The 18,716-nt window shown below is 48.1% G+C and overlaps 2 protein-coding genes across 2 annotated transcripts; one reads left to right on the top strand and one right to left on the bottom strand.

The window, feature by feature from the left end:
* The first annotated feature begins 4,469 nt into the window (after window positions 1–4,469).
* On the top strand, window positions 4,470–13,413 carry LOC123183357 (probable receptor-like protein kinase At2g42960). Its single transcript, XM_044596149.1, has 9 exons — window positions 4,470–4,730; window positions 5,793–6,477; window positions 6,586–6,690; window positions 8,199–8,321; window positions 8,411–8,581; window positions 8,707–8,836; window positions 9,177–9,386; window positions 9,484–9,564; window positions 11,835–13,413. The coding sequence occupies exons 2-9, from the start codon at window positions 5,810–5,812 to the stop codon at window positions 12,981–12,983; spliced, it is 2,637 nt and encodes an 878-aa protein (XP_044452084.1). The 5' UTR covers window positions 4,470–4,730; window positions 5,793–5,809; the 3' UTR covers window positions 12,984–13,413.
* A 390-nt stretch (window positions 13,414–13,803) lies between these two features.
* LOC123183356 (uncharacterized) lies at window positions 13,804–17,226 on the bottom strand. Its single transcript, XM_044596148.1, has 6 exons — window positions 16,906–17,226; window positions 16,737–16,807; window positions 16,039–16,144; window positions 14,791–14,923; window positions 14,548–14,676; window positions 13,804–14,133 (listed from the first exon to the last, which is right to left on the bottom strand). Exons 1-6 carry the CDS (start codon window positions 16,968–16,970, stop codon window positions 14,065–14,067), a joined length of 573 nt encoding a protein of 190 aa, XP_044452083.1. The 5' UTR covers window positions 16,971–17,226; the 3' UTR covers window positions 13,804–14,064.
* Between the last annotated feature and the right edge of the window lie 1,490 nt (window positions 17,227–18,716).

The raw sequence follows: 18,716 nt of genomic DNA, 5'->3' as shown, positions 1-18,716 counted from the left end.
ATGCGCGTCGGTGAGCGTCTCATTTCTTTCTTCGGGCGGCCCCACCTGTCGGACCTTTGAGCGAGATTCTGCCGTGCCGACGAGTGGCTCTTTGTTTAGATGGTCGAAAAAGGCCATGCAAGCGTGAAGCGTGGGTGCGCACGTCAAACAAAGGAAGAAAATCTTGGACGTCCATCGTTTTCGCCCTCCGGCCGGCCGCCGAGAGCGACGCCACGGATAATGTAAGCCAAAGCAGTCGCTGCCACTCCAGCCAGGTTGCTAATTAATCAAACAAATAAACAACCGAAAAGAAGGTATACGTAAACAAAACGAGCCGTGGATTCTTCTTCTCCTTCCCATGCACGCACGTATGGTTCGTCGCTTGCCACCCAACCGCATAAACAAAAGCGTCATCGTCATGGGCCGGGCGGGCCCAGAGCGCTTGAGGAGCCGTTGAGAGACGCTCCCTCCTCCCGTCCATTCCGTCGACGGGTGGGCCCGGGCTTCCCGCGGGCCCGCGCCACGGGGGGGCAAGAAGGTAAATGCGCGCCAGCCTCTGCGCTATGTGGTGAATGCGAGCTGAGCCGTAGATGGATTTGGGCGACGCGTCCGTTTGACCATAGATTTTGGACGGTCCACCTCGTGTCCTCGGGGCCCTCACGTACCCGGCTGTCCTTGGCGTCGCGCACGCCGCTAGGCAACACGTGAATCCGGCACTCCCCATGTCATGTGGGTCCCGGACCCTTGCCTCACCTTCATCATCATGCTTTCGCTTCAGACGGCCTCGCGCACCACACACCTGGAGCCGTGCCACCAAGCAGATACATCTTTTTTGCACGCTCTAAAAAGAAAAGAAAATTTTATCATTTATGACACCAGTTGTACCTCACTACTCAGTTTTGCTATTAGAAGTTACAGCCGCTCAAAAATGTCATCGATTCGTGAGATGCTTACTCAAAAATGCCATTAATATATAAAAAAAATGCCATCGTTCCGTTGGATGTTTGCTCAAAAATGTCATTAAACATTGTTATTTTCACGTCAAACTTGTTGACCATCCATTATGACAAAAATAAGCCTAAACCCACATTTCAGTTTTCTCTATCCCTCAATGATAAGTGTGCCTCACTTGTGAGGAGTAAGCAAGCGAATAATTTTACAAGAAAATAAGAACGCTGTTGGGATCGAGTGGGCCCCATACTTTATTGTAGTGAGATAGAGGGAGAGCTGGCATGTTGGTCGATAAGTATTTATGTCATTATAACATGTCAAAAGAGATTCGAGATCGCAATAATGATGTCCGGTGGTATTTTTGAGCATGTGTCTAACGAAACGATGACATTTTTGAGCAGCTGAAATTCCTAGTGTCAAAACTGAGTAATGGGACACAACTGGTGGCATAAATGATAAGAACCCAAAAAAACGTATCATTTGTTTATTTCGTAAGCCCTCATTTTCCTTTTACATAGGGCCTAGGATAATATATTAAGTACCATACTCTTCCCAAAAATATGTGCCATACTCACAAAGAAAAATAAAAACTACATCAACATTCTTTCTTTAATACAGTACACAGGCAAGCGCAAAGACATACGCGCATACACTTACCCCTATGAACGCACACACGCACACCCTACCCCCTATGAGCACCTTCGAGAGATTGAGCCGGCATATCATCTTTGAGATTTATGAAGTCACCGCAGGCGCCTCATCGTCGACGGGAACATCTCCTCCCACTGAAAGCACATCGCCAGGAATCCTGAAATAAATCGTGAGTACCAGGACTTGAACAATGGTGGGCTGGGGATACAACTGTCCCTCTAACCGTCCTACCACAGGTTGGTTCGCAACTACGTCAACATTCTAGGGGTGCTCAAACCTTCTTCCTCTGCATGTGTAGGCGATGCACCATGAGCATAACTTGATGCTGACTATAGGCCTCCACCTCGAATCAAGTTTTTTAAAACTCAGGAGCATGTACAAGCAGTGGCCGAAGAGTCGCGGACCAGGGGACGTCGACGCATGTGATCTGCGAAGCAAATCGTCGTCCCAGAAAAGAAAACGTCGAAAAAGGCATGTAGAAACTCCGAAGACCACGAAGCCCAACTGAATCTAGACAAACCCACCAGAAACCTAAACTGGCCAGACCTGCCAAAGACAGGGGCACACGCCCTCCCCCGACTACAAGCCTGAAGACCATGAAGCCCGACTGAATCTAGTAAATCCACATAAACCTAAACCGGCCAGACCTGAAAGACCTGCCAAAGACACAACTCCAAACGCCCTCCCCCAACGACAACCCCAAAGACCATGAAGCCCGACCGGATCTAGACAAATCCACAGAAACCTAAACCGGCCAGACCTGCCAAAGACACGGCTGCACACGCCTCCCTCGACGACAACCCCGAACACCACGAAGCCCGACCGAATCTAGACAAATCCTCAGAAACCTAAACCGGCAAGATCTGAACGACCTGCCAAAGACACAGATGCACACGCCCTCCCCCGACGACAACCCCGAAGACCACGAAGCCCGACCGAATCCAGACAAATCGACAGAAACCTAAACCAGCCAGACCTGAAAGACCTGCCAAAGACACGGCTGGACACGCCCTCCCTCGACGACAAACCCGAAGACCACGAAGCCCGACCGAATCTAGACAAATCCACAGAAAACTAAACCGGCAAGATCTGAAAGACCTGCCAAAGACACGGCTGCACACGCCCTCCCCCGACGACAACCCCGAAGACCACGAAGCCCGACCGAATCTAGACAAATCCACAGAAACCTAAACCGGCCAGACCTGAAAGACCTGCCAAAGACACGGCTGCACACGCCCTCCCTCGACGACAACCCGAAGACCACGAAGCCGGACCGAATCTAGACAAATCCACAGAAACCTAAACCGGCCAGACCTGAAAGACCTGCCAAAGACACGACTGCACACCGCCTCCCTCGACGACAACCCGAACACCACGAAGCCCGACCGAATCTAGACAAATCCTCAGAAACCTAAACCGGCAAGATCTGAACGACCTACCAAAGACACGGATGCACACGCCCTCCCCCGACGACAACCCCGAAGACCACGAAGCCCGACCGAATCTAGACAAATCCACATAAACCTAAACTGGCCAGACCTGAAAGACCTGCCAAAGACAGGGCTGCACATGGCCTCCCTCGACGACAAACCCGAACACCACGAAGCCCCACCGAATCTAGATAAATCCACAGAAACCTAAACCGGCAAGATTTGAAAGACCTGCGAAAGACACGGCTGCACACGCCCTCCCCCGACGACAACCCCGAAGACCACGAAGCCCGACCAAATCTAGACAAATCCACAGAAACCTAAACCGGCCAGACCTGCCAAAGACATGGCTGCACACGCCCTCCCTCGACGACAACCCGAAGACCACGAAGCCGGACCGAATCTAGACAAATCCACCAGAAAACCTAAACCGGCAAGATCTGAAAGACCTGCGAAAGATAAGGCTGCACGCGCCCTCCCCCGACGACAACCTCGAAGACCATGAAGCCCAACCGAATCTAGACAAATCCACCATAAACCTAAACCGGCCGGACCCGCCAAACACACGGCTGCACACGCCCTCCCCTGACGACAACCCCGAAGACCACGAAGCCTGACCGAATCTAGACAAATCCACCAGAAACCTAAATTGGCTAGACCTGCCAAACATGGCTGCACACGCCCTCCCCGACGACAAGCACACCAACGAAACAAGAAAAGAGCAGGAAGGACATTATTCCTACAATGAGACAAGAACACCGCCTTGCCGTCGCAAAACCAAACTCAAAGACTCCCTAAAGAAAACATGAAGGAAAAAAAATCACCCATAGTACTGCATGACAAGTTTAGGTATGATGTCGAGCTCGCCCTCGTCCAGGACCACGCGCTGACTCCCTCTTCTCCGATGACCTAGCCAGGTCAGACCGCCATTGAAGACCGCAATGCGGAATCACCAACACTGCCCGTCGAGCACCGCTTGACGAACACTGCCACACAAGCACACATCTCCTTCGCCATCCCATAGTAGACCTCCTCGCCACCGTGGCCGCATGAGCTTTGCCCCCAACGACATGCCCCGGCGACGGCGAGAGGGGGAGTAGATGGGGGCGGCGACTAGGGTTTCGCCCTCCCACCTGATCCTCTCTCACCTATCCCTTTTCTAAAAAGTCGGGTAGTTGCATAATCCGGTCAATTCGACACCTGGCCGCACCCTCATCAGAACAAGAATCCATCAACAAACATTTTTGGCATCATCATGAAGCTACGAGTAGACGCTAACCATCCATCAACCCCCCGCTAATCATCATCACAATTCACAAACAACCTCAGCCCCACGTCCCCCCCAAAGCCATCACGGGGTGCGCGTAGCAAAGCGCAAAGACGGCGGATTTCCTCCCCTCTCCCCTCCATTCTTTTTACAGCTGTTTCCTTCCGCTTCTGCGCTCTCACTCGAGTGACCCAAACTTTAATGCCGCTTGCTCCCCTGCTCCCCCCCTCCCTCCCAATCCCTCCCACATTGATGCGCCGGAGCCGCCTCCCCCTCCACGCCGACGCGGCGCAGCTGAGCTAGTCGCCGGAGCTGGGACAGCTCCAGCCGGCGGCACGCGGCAGTGAGTGAGGCGACGCGGATAGCGACAGCGGGGGTGGTTGGTTGCTGCTGCTGCTCCAAGAACCCTAGAGGAAGCTCGAGGCGGCCGCCAGGGGTTTCTCGCGCCACAGGTGATCTCCCCGTCTCCTCCTCACTCTCCCTCATCTCCTCTGCCCGGCTCGCATTGGGGGCAGCAGGCGGCGGCGAGCGCCTCCTCTGCTCGGAAGCTGCGCCGCCGTAGGCGTCCATGGCGCGCGGGTTCGCTCTTGGCTACTGGATCCTAGTGGTATCTTTGATCCAATGCGTGCGCAAGGGCTTCTGAGATTGATTTGGTTCGATTCAATTGGATTCTTTCCCCGGGTAGCGAGGAAGAAAGCGCCGAATCTTTTCTTTTGCAACGGAGGCCCAAGGGGAAAGCTTTGATTTGACGGGGATATGCGCGATTCGTTTCGTCCTTGCCTGTTCTTGCCCCATTCGCTCCCACTCCCCAGGTTCTTGACCTGGCTGTGGCCTTGAGCTTCCAGGAGTTCACAGTTAGTTGCAGTCAATGTGTTGACTGATGCTGTGTGTGCAGGTAGTCGTCGGGGAGCAGACGATTCATCATCAATTCCTGGCTTGCTCCTCTAATTAATTCGCCTCACATGGAAATTGCGCCTCATGTTCTTCCTTCCCATTTCTCCCTCCCCTTTTGATATTTGTGGTGAATAATGACTGCCATAAACTTCAGTGGACACAGCTGCTTTCTGTTCTTATTAGTGCTGTATTTATGTTGTCCTCATTCAGATAAGTGGTATGCTTCCAACGTAATGCACCTTTTCATCCCAACTCCAATGCAAAGCATGCCATGTTCTGATATTAATCTTAAGTTGTCTTTCTTGCTGTGTTCAATGAAGTGTATTGCCATGTTCTGATATTAATCTCCTTTTGTCTTTCTTACTGTGTTCAGTGAAGTGTATGCCATGTTCTGATATTAATCTCAGCTTGTCTTGCTTGCTGTGTTCAATGAAGTGTATGCCATGTTCTCATATTAATCCCAGCTTATCTTCCCTGTTGTGTTTAATGAAGTGTATGCAATTTTGTCATATTAGCCTCAGTTTGCTTGCTGTGTTCAATGAATTGCCACCTTGGTTATTATATTTCTTCCGGTTGAGTGGATGCTAAGCTAACACTGCATTACTGATCCTGGTGTGCAGGCCGCTCCAAAACAGAGATGGTGACAGCCGAAAGCCTACGTGCAGAGCTGTCATCCAAGACGCCACCGTTTGGCCTGAGGCTGTGGATAGTGATTGGCATCAGCATCTGGGTGGTAATCTTCTGTATACTGGGTTTCATGTGCTTCTGGTCCATTTACCGGAGGAAGCCGAAGAAGTCTGTTGATAAGATCCCAGTATCTCAAATCCCGGATGTATCAAAGGAGATTGCAGTAGATGAAGTGCGCCAGCATGCTGTTGTTGAGAACTATCAAGCTCAAGAAAGCCACACCTTGACGGTGCAGGAGAAACCTCATGACAAAGATTCTGGGAAAATGCTGGGACACTTGGTCAGGACAAAGTCGAGCGATGCCGATAATTTGAGCCAGTGCAGCTCGGCCTACCAATGCGATAGGGCTGGTAGTGCTTATTCTGGCGATGAAGGCAGCTCGGGCAACGCTAGGAGGCAATATTCTCAGTATGCGACCGTCTCCGCATCTCCTCTTGTTGGACTCCCCGAATTTTCGCACTTGGGTTGGGGCCATTGGTTCACTCTGAGGGATTTGGAGCATTCGACGAATCGCTTCTCTAAGGAGAACATCATTGGAGAGGGTGGATATGGGGTGGTTTACCGTGGTCGACTCATAAATGGGACTGATGTAGCAATAAAAAAGCTACTGAATAACATGTAAGGAACTCTGGATTAGATTTGGTCCTTGAGGGTCACATTTTCTTTACAAAAACTTGCTCTATGTGATGTCACCATACTGATTGTAGTTTTGATATGGCACTGCAGGGGCCAGGCAGAAAAGGAGTTCAGGGTTGAAGTTGAGGCTATTGGCCATGTCAGGCATAAAAATCTCGTCCGTCTGCTAGGATATTGTGTTGAAGGAATCCACAGGTTAGCTATTTTCGATCACCTGCACCAATGGATGGCTAGTTTCATTTGTGCAGTAATATTTGTTTACATCAAATGGCTACTGATTGATGTTCACTTGCACACTAGAGTCGATCAGTCATTAATTCTTCACCACAAAATATGACTTTCATATCATTTCAAACATTATTTTTCTTCGTGGAACTGTCAATCATTTATAGCTTGATTCAACTTCTTGTTCGTTAGCGCTACAATACTCTCTGCTGTCCTGCTTACAAACACCATAATGGAACAGTCACAGCTGCCCCTCTTAACAGAGTTAGAGTGTGAGGGCATGTTGTAAAACCTTTTCCATCGTAGAACTTCGGGGAATATTGTGCTCTTGAAAAAAAATCTGATAAGAAGGGCCCTGTCATAGCTTTACAAGTGTTTAAATGGTCCAAGCATATCAAAACTGTTAAAGGTCAATGGTGGCATGATTGGAAGACTGTAGATAGATAGAGATGAATTGATATACATGAACGGCTTATTGGCCGAGACAGCTGCTCTCTGTAATAGGCCTGTATATGTGTCATCAGAATCAAGCATTTCCTCCACGGTACTTGGTTGGCAAACTGTGGTACCAAATGGATCCTTAACTACAATTCAGTCTGCTACTATTTGCCTAAGCTGTCACGGCCTTGGTAGAACCAGTGCTACTTAAATCGCCATCAAGATAGGAAATTTCTTGCGAAACAGAGGTGCTTTTAGATAATCTAATTATCAATACTCTAATGGTCAGTGATGTCTTCTTCAAGCATGTTAAATTTGATCAGCCAATACAATGTACACGTGTTAATTTTTTTAATATTCCGGTAGTTATTTGAGAAACATATTAGGAAGCAAGCTTAGCTAAGTTGGTGGAAAGGCGCGGGTGTACATCCCCGCCACCCAGGTTTTGGTTCTCTACAACTTGAATATGGTTCACTATTTTTTAGTTTATTTAATATGTACTTCGTATTAGGTATCCATCACTTTCTTCCTGACATATCTGGCTACAGAAACAGGAAAACAATCATTTTCTTTTTTCTGACATCTTACAATTTACAATCTCCCTTTGACAAACATCCGACATATTTACGGTAGGGGTCTGACAATTGTTTCGTATCATTGGCAGCAATATATTTTTGTTTTCCACTTCATGATAAATTGAACATACCAGTGCCATGCTCTGTTCTAGTTTCCTATTTCAGTACATATAATATACAGTAAGATATTCTGTAGGACATAAGCAGTTTGTGGTTTCTACGGGAACAGTGTTTGTTATGTTTTTTCCATGAAGATTCAGCTCTGTGTGTTTAAATTTTCATGGTGAATGTACATTGTGCAAATCTACGTGCTTCGTGTGCAGCATATGGTCTGTGACTTATTTCATCTTCCATCCCTTTGTTAAACTTATTTTTGTTCCAGGATGCTTGTGTATGAGTATGTGAGCATATGGTCTGTGACTTATTTCATCTTCCATCCCTTTGTTAAACTTATTTTTGTTCCAGGATGCTTGTGTATGAGTATGTGAATAACGGAAACTTAGAGCAGTGGATTCATGGCGCCATGCGGCAGCACGGTGTTCTTACCTGGGAAGCTCGAATGAAAATCATTCTTGGAATTGCTAAAGCGTAAGAATCAAATCATTCATCTCTTTGCACATTTCATTATGCACACTTTTAGTTGGGCAAGGCATTATATCAAACTAAATGATATGCAGGCTTGCTTACCTACATGAAGCCATAGAGCCAAAAGTTGTGCACCGTGATATCAAATCAAGCAATATCCTAATTGATGAGGATTTCAATGGGAAGCTTTCCGATTTTGGATTGGCTAAGATGCTGGGTGCAGGGAAGAGCCATATCACGACTCGAGTTATGGGAACTTTCGGGTATGCCACTCTTGTTTTTTAATTTACAGTACCTGGCTTCAGTTGTGGAAATTTTTGATTTTGTTCATGTATTAAAGCAGTTAGCTTTTTAGGAGCACTGAACTTTTATGCTGCCATCATTTCAGGTATGTGGCCCCCGAGTATGCCAACACAGGTCTGTTAAACGAGAAGAGTGATGTGTACAGTTTTGGCGTGCTGCTCCTGGAAGCAGTGACTGGGAGGGATCCTGTTGACTATGGTCGGCCAGCTAATGAGGTGAGTATATATTTCTAGTATTCCCTCCGTTCCAAAATTCTTGTCTTAGATTTGTCTAGATACGGATGTATCTAATACTAAAACGTGACTTGATACATCCGTCTTTAGACAAATCTAAGACAAGAATTTTGGAACGGAGGGAGTACTTGTCAAAGTGCATCATGCATGCTCAGGAGTCCATGCCAGCGTCCATTTATTTTAACAGCAAAATATCATTTAAACCTAGTAGCCCTTCCGTTACCTTTGCAACTTTATTTTTCTCCTATTGTGCTGTTAGTTTGTTAGCCTGTTGGCTGCTGGGAATGTATGTTGATCAAACTATGACATGGATGCCGTGCAGGTGCATCTGGTGGAGTGGCTCAAAATGATGGTCGGCACAAAGAGAGCCGACGAGGTGGTGGACCGTGACATGGAGGTGAAGCCAACCATCCGTGCTCTCAAGCGCGCCCTCCTAGTGGCGCTGCGGTGTGTCGACCCGGACTCCGAGAAGAGACCCACGATGGGTCACGTCGTCCGGATGCTCGAGGCAGAGGACGTCCCGTCGCGGGAGGTTGTACCACCTTACCCACCGCTCCTCTCACAATGGCATTTCCTACCATTTCCTGACCAATATACCTGAATGTCTTGTTCTGATCTTTGTACTGAAGGACCGGAGGAGCCGGAGGGGCGGCCATGCCGGTGGTGGCAACGCGGACGCCGAGTCCAAGGCGAGCTCGAGCGAGTTCGAGGTGAGCGGCGACTCGGGGCCCTCGGCGAGGTTCCAGCCATGAAGATCGGCGTCGACGAACGAGGGCGTCCCCGAGAACTCGGCTCCGGCCGAGGGTAGTAGAGATAGCATGATGAGCATTTCCTGTAGGACATTGCATTGCGCTTCATTTTGCATTGTAGGCGGTAGAGAAAGAGCAGTGCTGATTGATCATGCGTGATCATCATCCCCTGAGACTGAGACCTTTGTTCTAGCTTCCTTTCGGCACCCTGTACAGATTGTTTCCTCCTTTCTTTTCTGTTTTCTTTGTCTAGGGTATCTCTTTGAACAATAAATAAACCTATTAAGATTTTTAGGGTATTAAGATTGTATTATTAAATGTCCTTCCTCGCTTCATTTTTCCACTATGCTTCATATATTCGCAAGTGGATTTTTTGCTCTCAGGCTTCATGGAGCCTGAAATTTCCAAAAACTCAAAATAATAATAACTGTTTTAAGTTTTCAAAAATCTGAAAATAAATATTGTTTCTGTTTCTAAATGCAAGAAGGGTGTATAAATACTTATAGATGCATGCTAGATGTGTGTAAAATTCGTCATGAAATATGTTCTGATGTGCTTTGTAAAAAAAACATTCACTTTTATAGTGAATAATACATGTGCTAGAAATACGTGATTTTTGTTATTTTTGTATAGCTTGTATATAAATGCCATGAAACCTTGCAGACAAGTAATATATATCCATATGTATGTGTGTGTTTTTTCAGAATTCTTTGAAACCTTAAGAAAATGTTTTTTTTCGTATTGAGGTCTCCAAATTTGTAGAAAATAATACCAACTTCTACAATACTGGGGTTGTATCGTTAGATTCATCATCAAATATACTTCCCCCTTTTTTGCAACATTAAATATTGAGTAGTGTTTCCTACAGACTTGGCTGAAGATAATTTTTTGTTGTTGACATTTGTATAAAATAATACACTTCGAAAGTATTCTTCTAATCTCGAGCTCAAATGCTCCTGCCATGAACAGTAAAATAGAAAGAAAAAAAATCAAAAAATTCTAATTTTTTTCACAAACTTTAAAAAATGTTTGAAGTGCATGCAAACATCACGAAATCACATTGGAGCAAGTCATGGCAAAAATAACAAAACCAGAGCTCCAAAATGCGTTTGAAAGTAACATCTTCAGAGTATCGATTTTGTTTTCCTTACCACGCCTTGTACCGATTTGATCTTGTGATGAATTTTTGCATGCACTCAAAACATTCTTTAAAGTTTGCCACGGAAAAAATTCATTTTTTTTGATTTTTTCTATTATTTTCGAACTTATTGTTCATAAACTTTCTAAATACTACTAGTAGTACTTAGTATGGTGTTCATGCAATTTTTAATGACCTGAAGTGGAGTTATCCTAAAAAATGATCATGTGGAGTTATGCAAAAAAACACTTTTTAGGAAAGAAATAAATCAAAATTTTAGGAAAAAAACAATTTGTTATTTGTTTTGAGAGAAAGAAAAACACTTTGTTGAGGGGAGTAAAGCCTTGCAGTCACGCGCTGAGACGGCGGCACAGGCCCAGTGAGGAGGCTCACGCAAACGCGCGGCCCATCTGCGAGCCCGGAAATATCTCATCCGTCCGGGCTCGCATAAACCCCGTACGGTTTCTCCCCACCAGAATCCCCATTCTCCGCCTCTCGCCTCGCCATGGCCGCCGCCGCCGCCATCCACCGGGCCGCCGGCCCGATGCGCTCCGTCGCGCTCGCCTCCTCCAGGTCCCGCTCTCTCCTCCACCTCCTCACCCCCGCCCGCGCCCTCTCCTCGTCCCACGCCTACCACCCCTCCGCCGCCGCCGCCGTCCCCAGCCAGGGCCACCAGCACCCGCCGCAGCAGCACTGGGGCCCGCCTCCCCCCGGATCCCCTCCTCCCCGGTGGTCGCCGCAGGGCCACCCGCCTCCCCCGCCGGCCAACAACTACTACCAGCAGCCGCCTCCTCCCCCGCCGCGGAACGCCTACCCGCCGCAGCGGCAGGGGCCTCCTCCTCCGCCGCCGAGGAGCGACTACCCGCCGCAGCGGCAGGGGCCTCCTCCTCCGCCGCCGAGGAGCGACTACCCGCCGCGCCACGGCTACGGTCCGCCTCCCCCGGCCCCGCCCCCGCAGCAGCAGCAGCAGCAGCGGCAGGGGCCTCCCCCTCCCCCGCCGCCCCACGGCTACGGGCCGCCGCCGCCTCCCGCCCCGTCCCCGCAGCGGCAGCAGCAGCAGGGCCCTCTCCCGCCGAAGAACAGTTACCTCCAGCAGCAGCAGCAGCAGCAGGGGCCGCCGCCGCCCGAGCCGGCGGCAGGGCCGGAGAAGCTGATCGCGCTGTGCAGGGAGGGGCGGGCCAAGGAGGCGGTGGAGCTGCTCGAGAAGGGGGCGCGCGCGGACGCCGCGTCCTTCTACGAGCTCGCCGGCGCCTGCTCCACGCCCAAGCTGCTCGAGGAGCTCCGCAAGGTGCACGACTACCTGCTCCGCTCGCCCTTCCGGGCCGACCTGCAGGTCAACAACCGGTTCCTCGAGATGTACGGCCGGTGCGGCAACATGACGCACGCCCGCAGGACGTTCGACCATATGCCCGACCGGGACATGGCCTCCTGGCACCTCATGATCGAGGGCTACGCCGGCAACGGGCTCGGGGACGCCGCGCTGCAGCTCTTCGAGGATATGAAGCGGTGCGGCATGGCGCCCACCGCGCGCACCTTCGTGCTCGTGCTCGACGCGTGCGCCAACTCGGAGGCCATCGAGGAGGCCTTCCTCTACTTCGACGCCATGTCCCGGGACCACGGCATCGAGCCTGGCATGGAGCACTACGTCGGGATCATCGAGGTGCTGGGCAAGTCGGGGCACCTCAACGAGGCCGTGGAGTACATCGAGAAGCTGCCGTTCGAGCCCAACGCCATGATCTGGGAGTCGCTCCTGAACCTGGCGCGCATGAACGGCGACATTGACCTCGAGGACCGGGCGGAGGAGCTGCTGGTCTCGCTCGACCCCTCCAAGGCCAACCCCAAGAAGCTCCCGACCCCTCCCCCGAAGCGGCGGCTCGGGATCAACATGCTGGACGGGAGGAACAAGCTGGGGGAGTACAGGCTGCCGCCCAAGATCGAGAAGAAGGTGGTGAACGAGCAGCGCTACGTCCCCGACACGAGGTACGTGCTCCACGACATTGACCAGGAGGCCAAGGAGCAGGCGCTACTGTACCACAGCGAGCGGCTGGCCATCGCCTACGGCCTGATCAGCACCCCGGCCAGGACCCCGCTGCGCATCATCAAGAACCTCAGGATCTGCGGGGACTGCCACAACGCCATCAAGATCATGTCGAGGATCGTGGGGCGGGAGCTCATCGTGAGGGACAACAAGCGGTTCCACCATTTCAAGGAGGGCAAGTGCTCCTGCGGCGACTACTGGTGATCGATGGAACATGGTGCCTGGATGATTTTATCTGATGGAATGTGGTGGCGTGTCGTCGAACCCTGTTTCTTGCTGTTCTATATGAATATATGTGTCGACAGTCAGGACATGCTTTTAGTGCATAAGCAGTATCAAGATATCTGATGGTACTTGGTGCTGGTAGCAGTAGAGACTATCCGTTACTTATAGCTATTTCGCCAGTACTTTTCGAATGCATGATGTCATTTTTAGCCACTGCCTCTTCGTATGCACCAAAAAACCGTCGCTTCTTGATGCACAAATTAATCTCTTCTTTCATGTGGGTCGTGCTTGGTATGAGGTTCATGTATTGTTCGTAGGCGAAAGCCGATGACCGACCGCATGATTGTAAGAGGTTCTTTTATCTCAATCCCTTTTGGATTAATAAGTAAATGGAAACTAGTCTTGTATATCGATATTCCTTTCTAAGTACTATTTTAAATCAGTATTTTCTACTCCCTCTGTTCCTAAATATAAGTCTTTTAGAAATTTCAATACGGACTATATCCGGATGTATATAGACATAGTTTAGATTGTAGATTCACTCGTTTTGCTTCGTATGTAGTCCTTATTGAAATCTCTAAAAAGACTTATATTTAGGAATGAAGGGAGTATTGGACTGCCTCATTTTTAACGGTACATTGCTGGAAGAAGCCAAGCATGAGCTCACAAAGCTTACACATGTATCGATGCATTTTATATGCAGTCACACACGTGGTTATTGCTCTCCGGAACATGCCTTCCGAGCTTCAGGACTTGAGTTTTGACCTCCGAAACTCAGTCTGTATTATGGACGTTTATATCACTATTGTATCATCGCACGAGAGATATATTTTAGCAGAACACATGTCACCTGTTTATGTACATATTTGCCTAGAGCTCCGCGATAATACACGAGCTTTCCCTAGCGGGAGTACTAACAGTTAAGCGCAATACAGTCAGCATAGTATCAACAGACAGTAGATCACAGTTTACATAACATGAGCCAGCAGATGAGAATGGCTGTGGACACACATATGCAGATGAGAATGGCTGATGATGTCCAGATGATGGCACCATAAGATCAGTCGGCGTGGACGAGCAACGGCGCAACCCCGATTTCGGATTCAGATTCGTTCGGGCAAAGCAAAACCTAGTAGATATGAAAAGAAATATGTCTCAAATGAACAGCCCATAGTTTTCCAAAGTAATGCATGAATATCATCAAGTCTTCTTTTTTGAGGGAATGAATATCATCAAGTTTGAAACAGGTGAGTTGCACACGTGAAAGAAAGAAAGAAAGAAAAAAGAGCATTGAAGCAACTTGATATATAAAAGATACAGCGCCTCAACATGTGGCATGCTAACACAGGAGTATATGCCTTTTGAGTCTGGTGCTAACATGAGTATATGTCTCTGCAAATCTATTTATGCGCCAGCGCCTAGGAGTTAGGACGGCTGAGTAAATCATTGACCGGACCATCTCAATCGGACAATATAATGAATTCACGCACACGGCTTCAGGGGCGTTATAAAGTTGCTTTAGGGGGAAACAGCTACATTATACCGCTTTCATCGGCGTCCTGGGGCTCGATGGGATGACGCCGAACCTGCCGACTAGGTACTTGAAACAAGGGACGGACAAGGTGTACAGCCCAGCCATCACAAACGGTGCAGCAACCATCCAGCCAAGAATCTGTATCCATTCAACAACGGCAACAGTCATGGTACTGTTTTCTGAGAACAAGACGACACAATGCTCATTTCTTATGGGTGAGATAAACTTGATGGCCGAAGCAATTTTACTAACCGCATGAAAAATGCTGAGTAGCACGTCCTTTGAGGCGTGGCCTGTGAGGACCATCTTGAATGCATCAGATGTCAAGGGGAAGTGCTCACCGCCTGTGACTACTTCTCCCAAACGCAAGAAAGGAATGATCAAGCTGAGGAAAACGTAATCAGGAAACGACACTGCCAAATGCATTGAAACAAGATAGGGAGGATCCGGTGAAATGAAAGTTCATTGGTAGCTCTAAATAAATTAAAACATGATTGCTTATAGCTTACAATTGCTGCACTAGGTACAACGGGAGTGAAAATGCAACAAATCAGTGACCATTCAGAACAAACTTTCCAATTTTTTAAATAAATATTAGCAGAGGAGGGTGCAAGTTGTATGCCGTGCAAAATTTCAAAGATCAAACCCTGCTAAAAAAGAAACAAGTCCCTGGAGGTATAGAGCATGGTCTCCCACTGTTTCCTTACAAAATAGCCCATTTTGGCATGATATTTACCCCCAATTATATATAATCATTTAGATTGAAACGTCTATCACAATGCAACTGTAAAGCCAAACTAAAGAAATACATTAGTCTACTGTAGAACTTTCTTCGGCATTAAACAAGTCATGAAAAGGATATCTGTTTTTTCAAGACCATCACAGCTGGCAACTAGTGAGAGCATATGAATTAACACCAGCCACTTTTTTTCAAGTAGCATAATAGACAAAGCAGATTCGGGGTATCAGCACTCTAGTGCATGTTACGTATCCTATGAACAAGGAGCCTGAGAGTTATGAGCACAGGAATCTGCCCTGTTATGACTTATGAGCATAGTTTGAGCTATGTGGAGTCTTGTACACCCTCACTTTTATATATATAAGGTAAATGAATGTCTGTTTAAAGAGGGGGTAAAGGATAGCACAGAAAAGAGAAATTAGCCTCAAGTGGATGAAAATGTTCAAAATGACAGAACAAAGTTTGAGTGGTATTTAAGTGAAACAACATAGTTTAGTGCTATAGAGCTTAAGTCTGTATCTTTTGGCATGACAGCGGACCAACAACTATTCCTATACATAAAGCTTGGCATGGAACCAACACCTGTTCATATAATTAAAGCTTGACAAAGAACCAACAACTATTTCTATAAATGAAGATTGACACGGAACTGACAACTATTTCCAGATATAAAGCTAGACAAAGAAGCAGCAACTATTCTTATAAAAGAAGCCATAAAATGGAATTTGATTCACTGTATTTAGTGCTGAGCATGTGTTTACCTTAGCTCAAGAGGAGTAGCAGCTAAATTGAGAACCATGACAGTAACGGCATTGCAACGAGCTCCTAACATCGCCACAGCAAGTCCACCGATAATAACAGTGGTCCCTGCAATCATCAAAGGCCAAGTTCACATCAAGTTGCTTTGAGAAATATTATGAAAGACTAGCAATATAATTGAAGAAAGACGTAAAATAACTGCACGTCACACAGCAACCACCAGCCTAACGCTGAAACTCAGCAACTTTCAAAAGGATTTTCCTAAGCCACTACATGTAATTGACAGGTGCTTTTTGGTGACAATCCAGCTCTGTAAAATCTTAAACCCAACTATGTTGACGGCAAGAGGGCAGGTAGACAGGACGCACACGATTCAGTTATGAGACCACAACAGGCAAAACACTGAACACATCTGAATGGAGAGCCATCACTTGGGAGGGAGTCCTGGACTCCTGGAGATGTGAACGAACGGCTTATGGCAGCATGGTGCCTGCCGTGCAGCCCTGTGTTTCCCAGGAGCTGAGTCGTGTTGTCCTCGACTATGGCCGCACACGCACACATCGGATCCTATTGTACTGTACTGTATTGCTGCGCCGACACGCCATGCGTATGGAGCAATCGAATCTAGACTCGGTTAACCGCAGATAAATTTTGGTCGACGAGAGGTAGGGGTTTCAGCGCCTGCCAGCCACGTACGTACCGCAGATGGGGAAGACCCCGATGGTGACGCCGAGCGCGGCGGAGAAGGCCAGCTGCTTCGGCTCCGCGCCCCTGCACCGGCCACCGCCGCAACAACAGAAGGCTCGCCATCGTTAGCAGCAGCAATCCATCAAATCGGCGACCAGATGCTAAATAGAAGCGGGCCTCACCTCTGGATGACCTGCAGCAGGGGATCGACGACCCTGGCGTTGAGCCACGCGAGGACCACCGCCATTTCCTCCCCCCTCCGCGCGGATCGGGGCCCGGGTTGGTAGGTTGGTGGGCGGACCGGAGGAGCGAGCGCGAGGGCGGGAGGAGGAGGAGGAGGGGAGGACGGCCTGCGGGCCGGGGACACGGCGGGCGGTCAGGGCGCCGGCGGCGGCGGAGGGGAACGTGGTCGGCCCGCCGTCGTGGTGGGCGCGTGGGAGGAAGAGCTGGGGGTAGAAATGGAAATGGTCAGGCTTCGTGTGTGCGCCACCGGCCAGGAAATCTCTCCCCCTTTTGATATTTTGGGCCCCCGGGGGTAGAACCGTCTTTTCCCGGAAGACTTTTGGCTCGCTAAGCAAAGATACTAAATAAAATGTTATTGTTCCCAACACATTTGGAACGGGGGCACTTTATCCAAGTGGCAAGCTAAGGTGTGCCGTATGATCGGGTAGCGTCTACAGATCAAGAGAAACATTTGGATACAACACAATGGACTAATCGAATCTATTAGGTTCAATCCCCTTTGGTGCGGCGATTAGAGTTGTTAGAAAATCGCTTGTCGATCTAACATTTCATCGTAATGAGATGCATATACATGGTATTATGATGGTGCGGACAATTTATTGATTAGCCCGTGGTTGGTCCGCTTTGCGTGTGTTTTGACATTTCCGCTTCTTGATTTCGACTTTCGACAATTTAGACTTTTGTGCACCAGCGCTTTGAATGGTGGAGGTGGACAGAAACAAGGAAGGGAATGGTACTTTGGTGCTATGGGGAGATCACTTGGTGGTATTTCCTGAAGCCGTGATATGCGAAGCTTTTCTTCTTGAAATATAAAGACTTAGTGCCAAGACTATTTTCTTTCTCACTTTAGCTACATGTAGGTCGCCTGAAAATTAGTTTTGGGTCAATCGATTTTTGGGCCGTTGATTTTTGCTTTAAGATTCGTGTACGTTTTTTGTTCTCCTGGGTTATTCTGTGTGCTCCAGGTAGCGATGCGTGGATCCATGCCCGGACACCACACAAAAAGGTAGGCAGGTCATGACTGAATTTCCCTGTCGTGGTACTACGTAAGTAGTTGGTGTTTTTTTGTCAACAATGGCAGGTCATGGTCTAGGCATTAATTACCCCGATGAGCCAGATTTGATTCGCTATGAAGCTAGCATTGTACGCAAATGATTCTTCCTATCAATGGACATCGTCCGTGAAAACGATGCTACTAAGCTCCTCATGTGGGACAAGTTTAACCGGTAGAGTAGAGTTTTAGTCGTTTTGCAGTGTGGAAGGTTGCCGCATGATCGATCCATCGTGATGGGCAAACACTAGCAAATACTACGGGAGTATATGAGAATATGTGAATGAATTGAAGTCCACTGAAAGTTTGATGCTCATATTTCAGATATGAGATTGCAGAAATCAACACATCTATTTTCACTGAAAGAGAAGAGATAATCTGATACTTGAACTATGCCTTGCAAGCCACCACACATATTGTGATAGTACCTGAAAGTTTCAAATTTTGAGAAGGGTCGTACAGAGCATTACTAAGCAATCATGTTAGAAATATACTGGGGGAAAACACATGAATTACACAAAAAATTGCTAGAGCAAGCCCCTTGATATTTCCGAGTGATAAGTACATGTTTCTATTCATGGTGATAGACACTCGTTCTGGTAGTGAAAGGTATCTTTAGCACAAAAGTGGAACCTTTATTTGTTCTTACTTTGGTCCTAACAAAAATAGTTGGAAGTTACCCCCTTCAAATGTAGAAGA

Source organism: Triticum aestivum, chromosome 1D (assembly GCF_018294505.1).
Source record: "Triticum aestivum cultivar Chinese Spring chromosome 1D, IWGSC CS RefSeq v2.1, whole genome shotgun sequence".
Lineage (NCBI taxonomy): Eukaryota > Viridiplantae > Streptophyta > Magnoliopsida > Poales > Poaceae > Triticum > Triticum aestivum.
The sequence above is the reverse complement of the archived record's forward strand: the minus strand, read 5'-3'. Positions and strand labels throughout refer to the sequence as shown.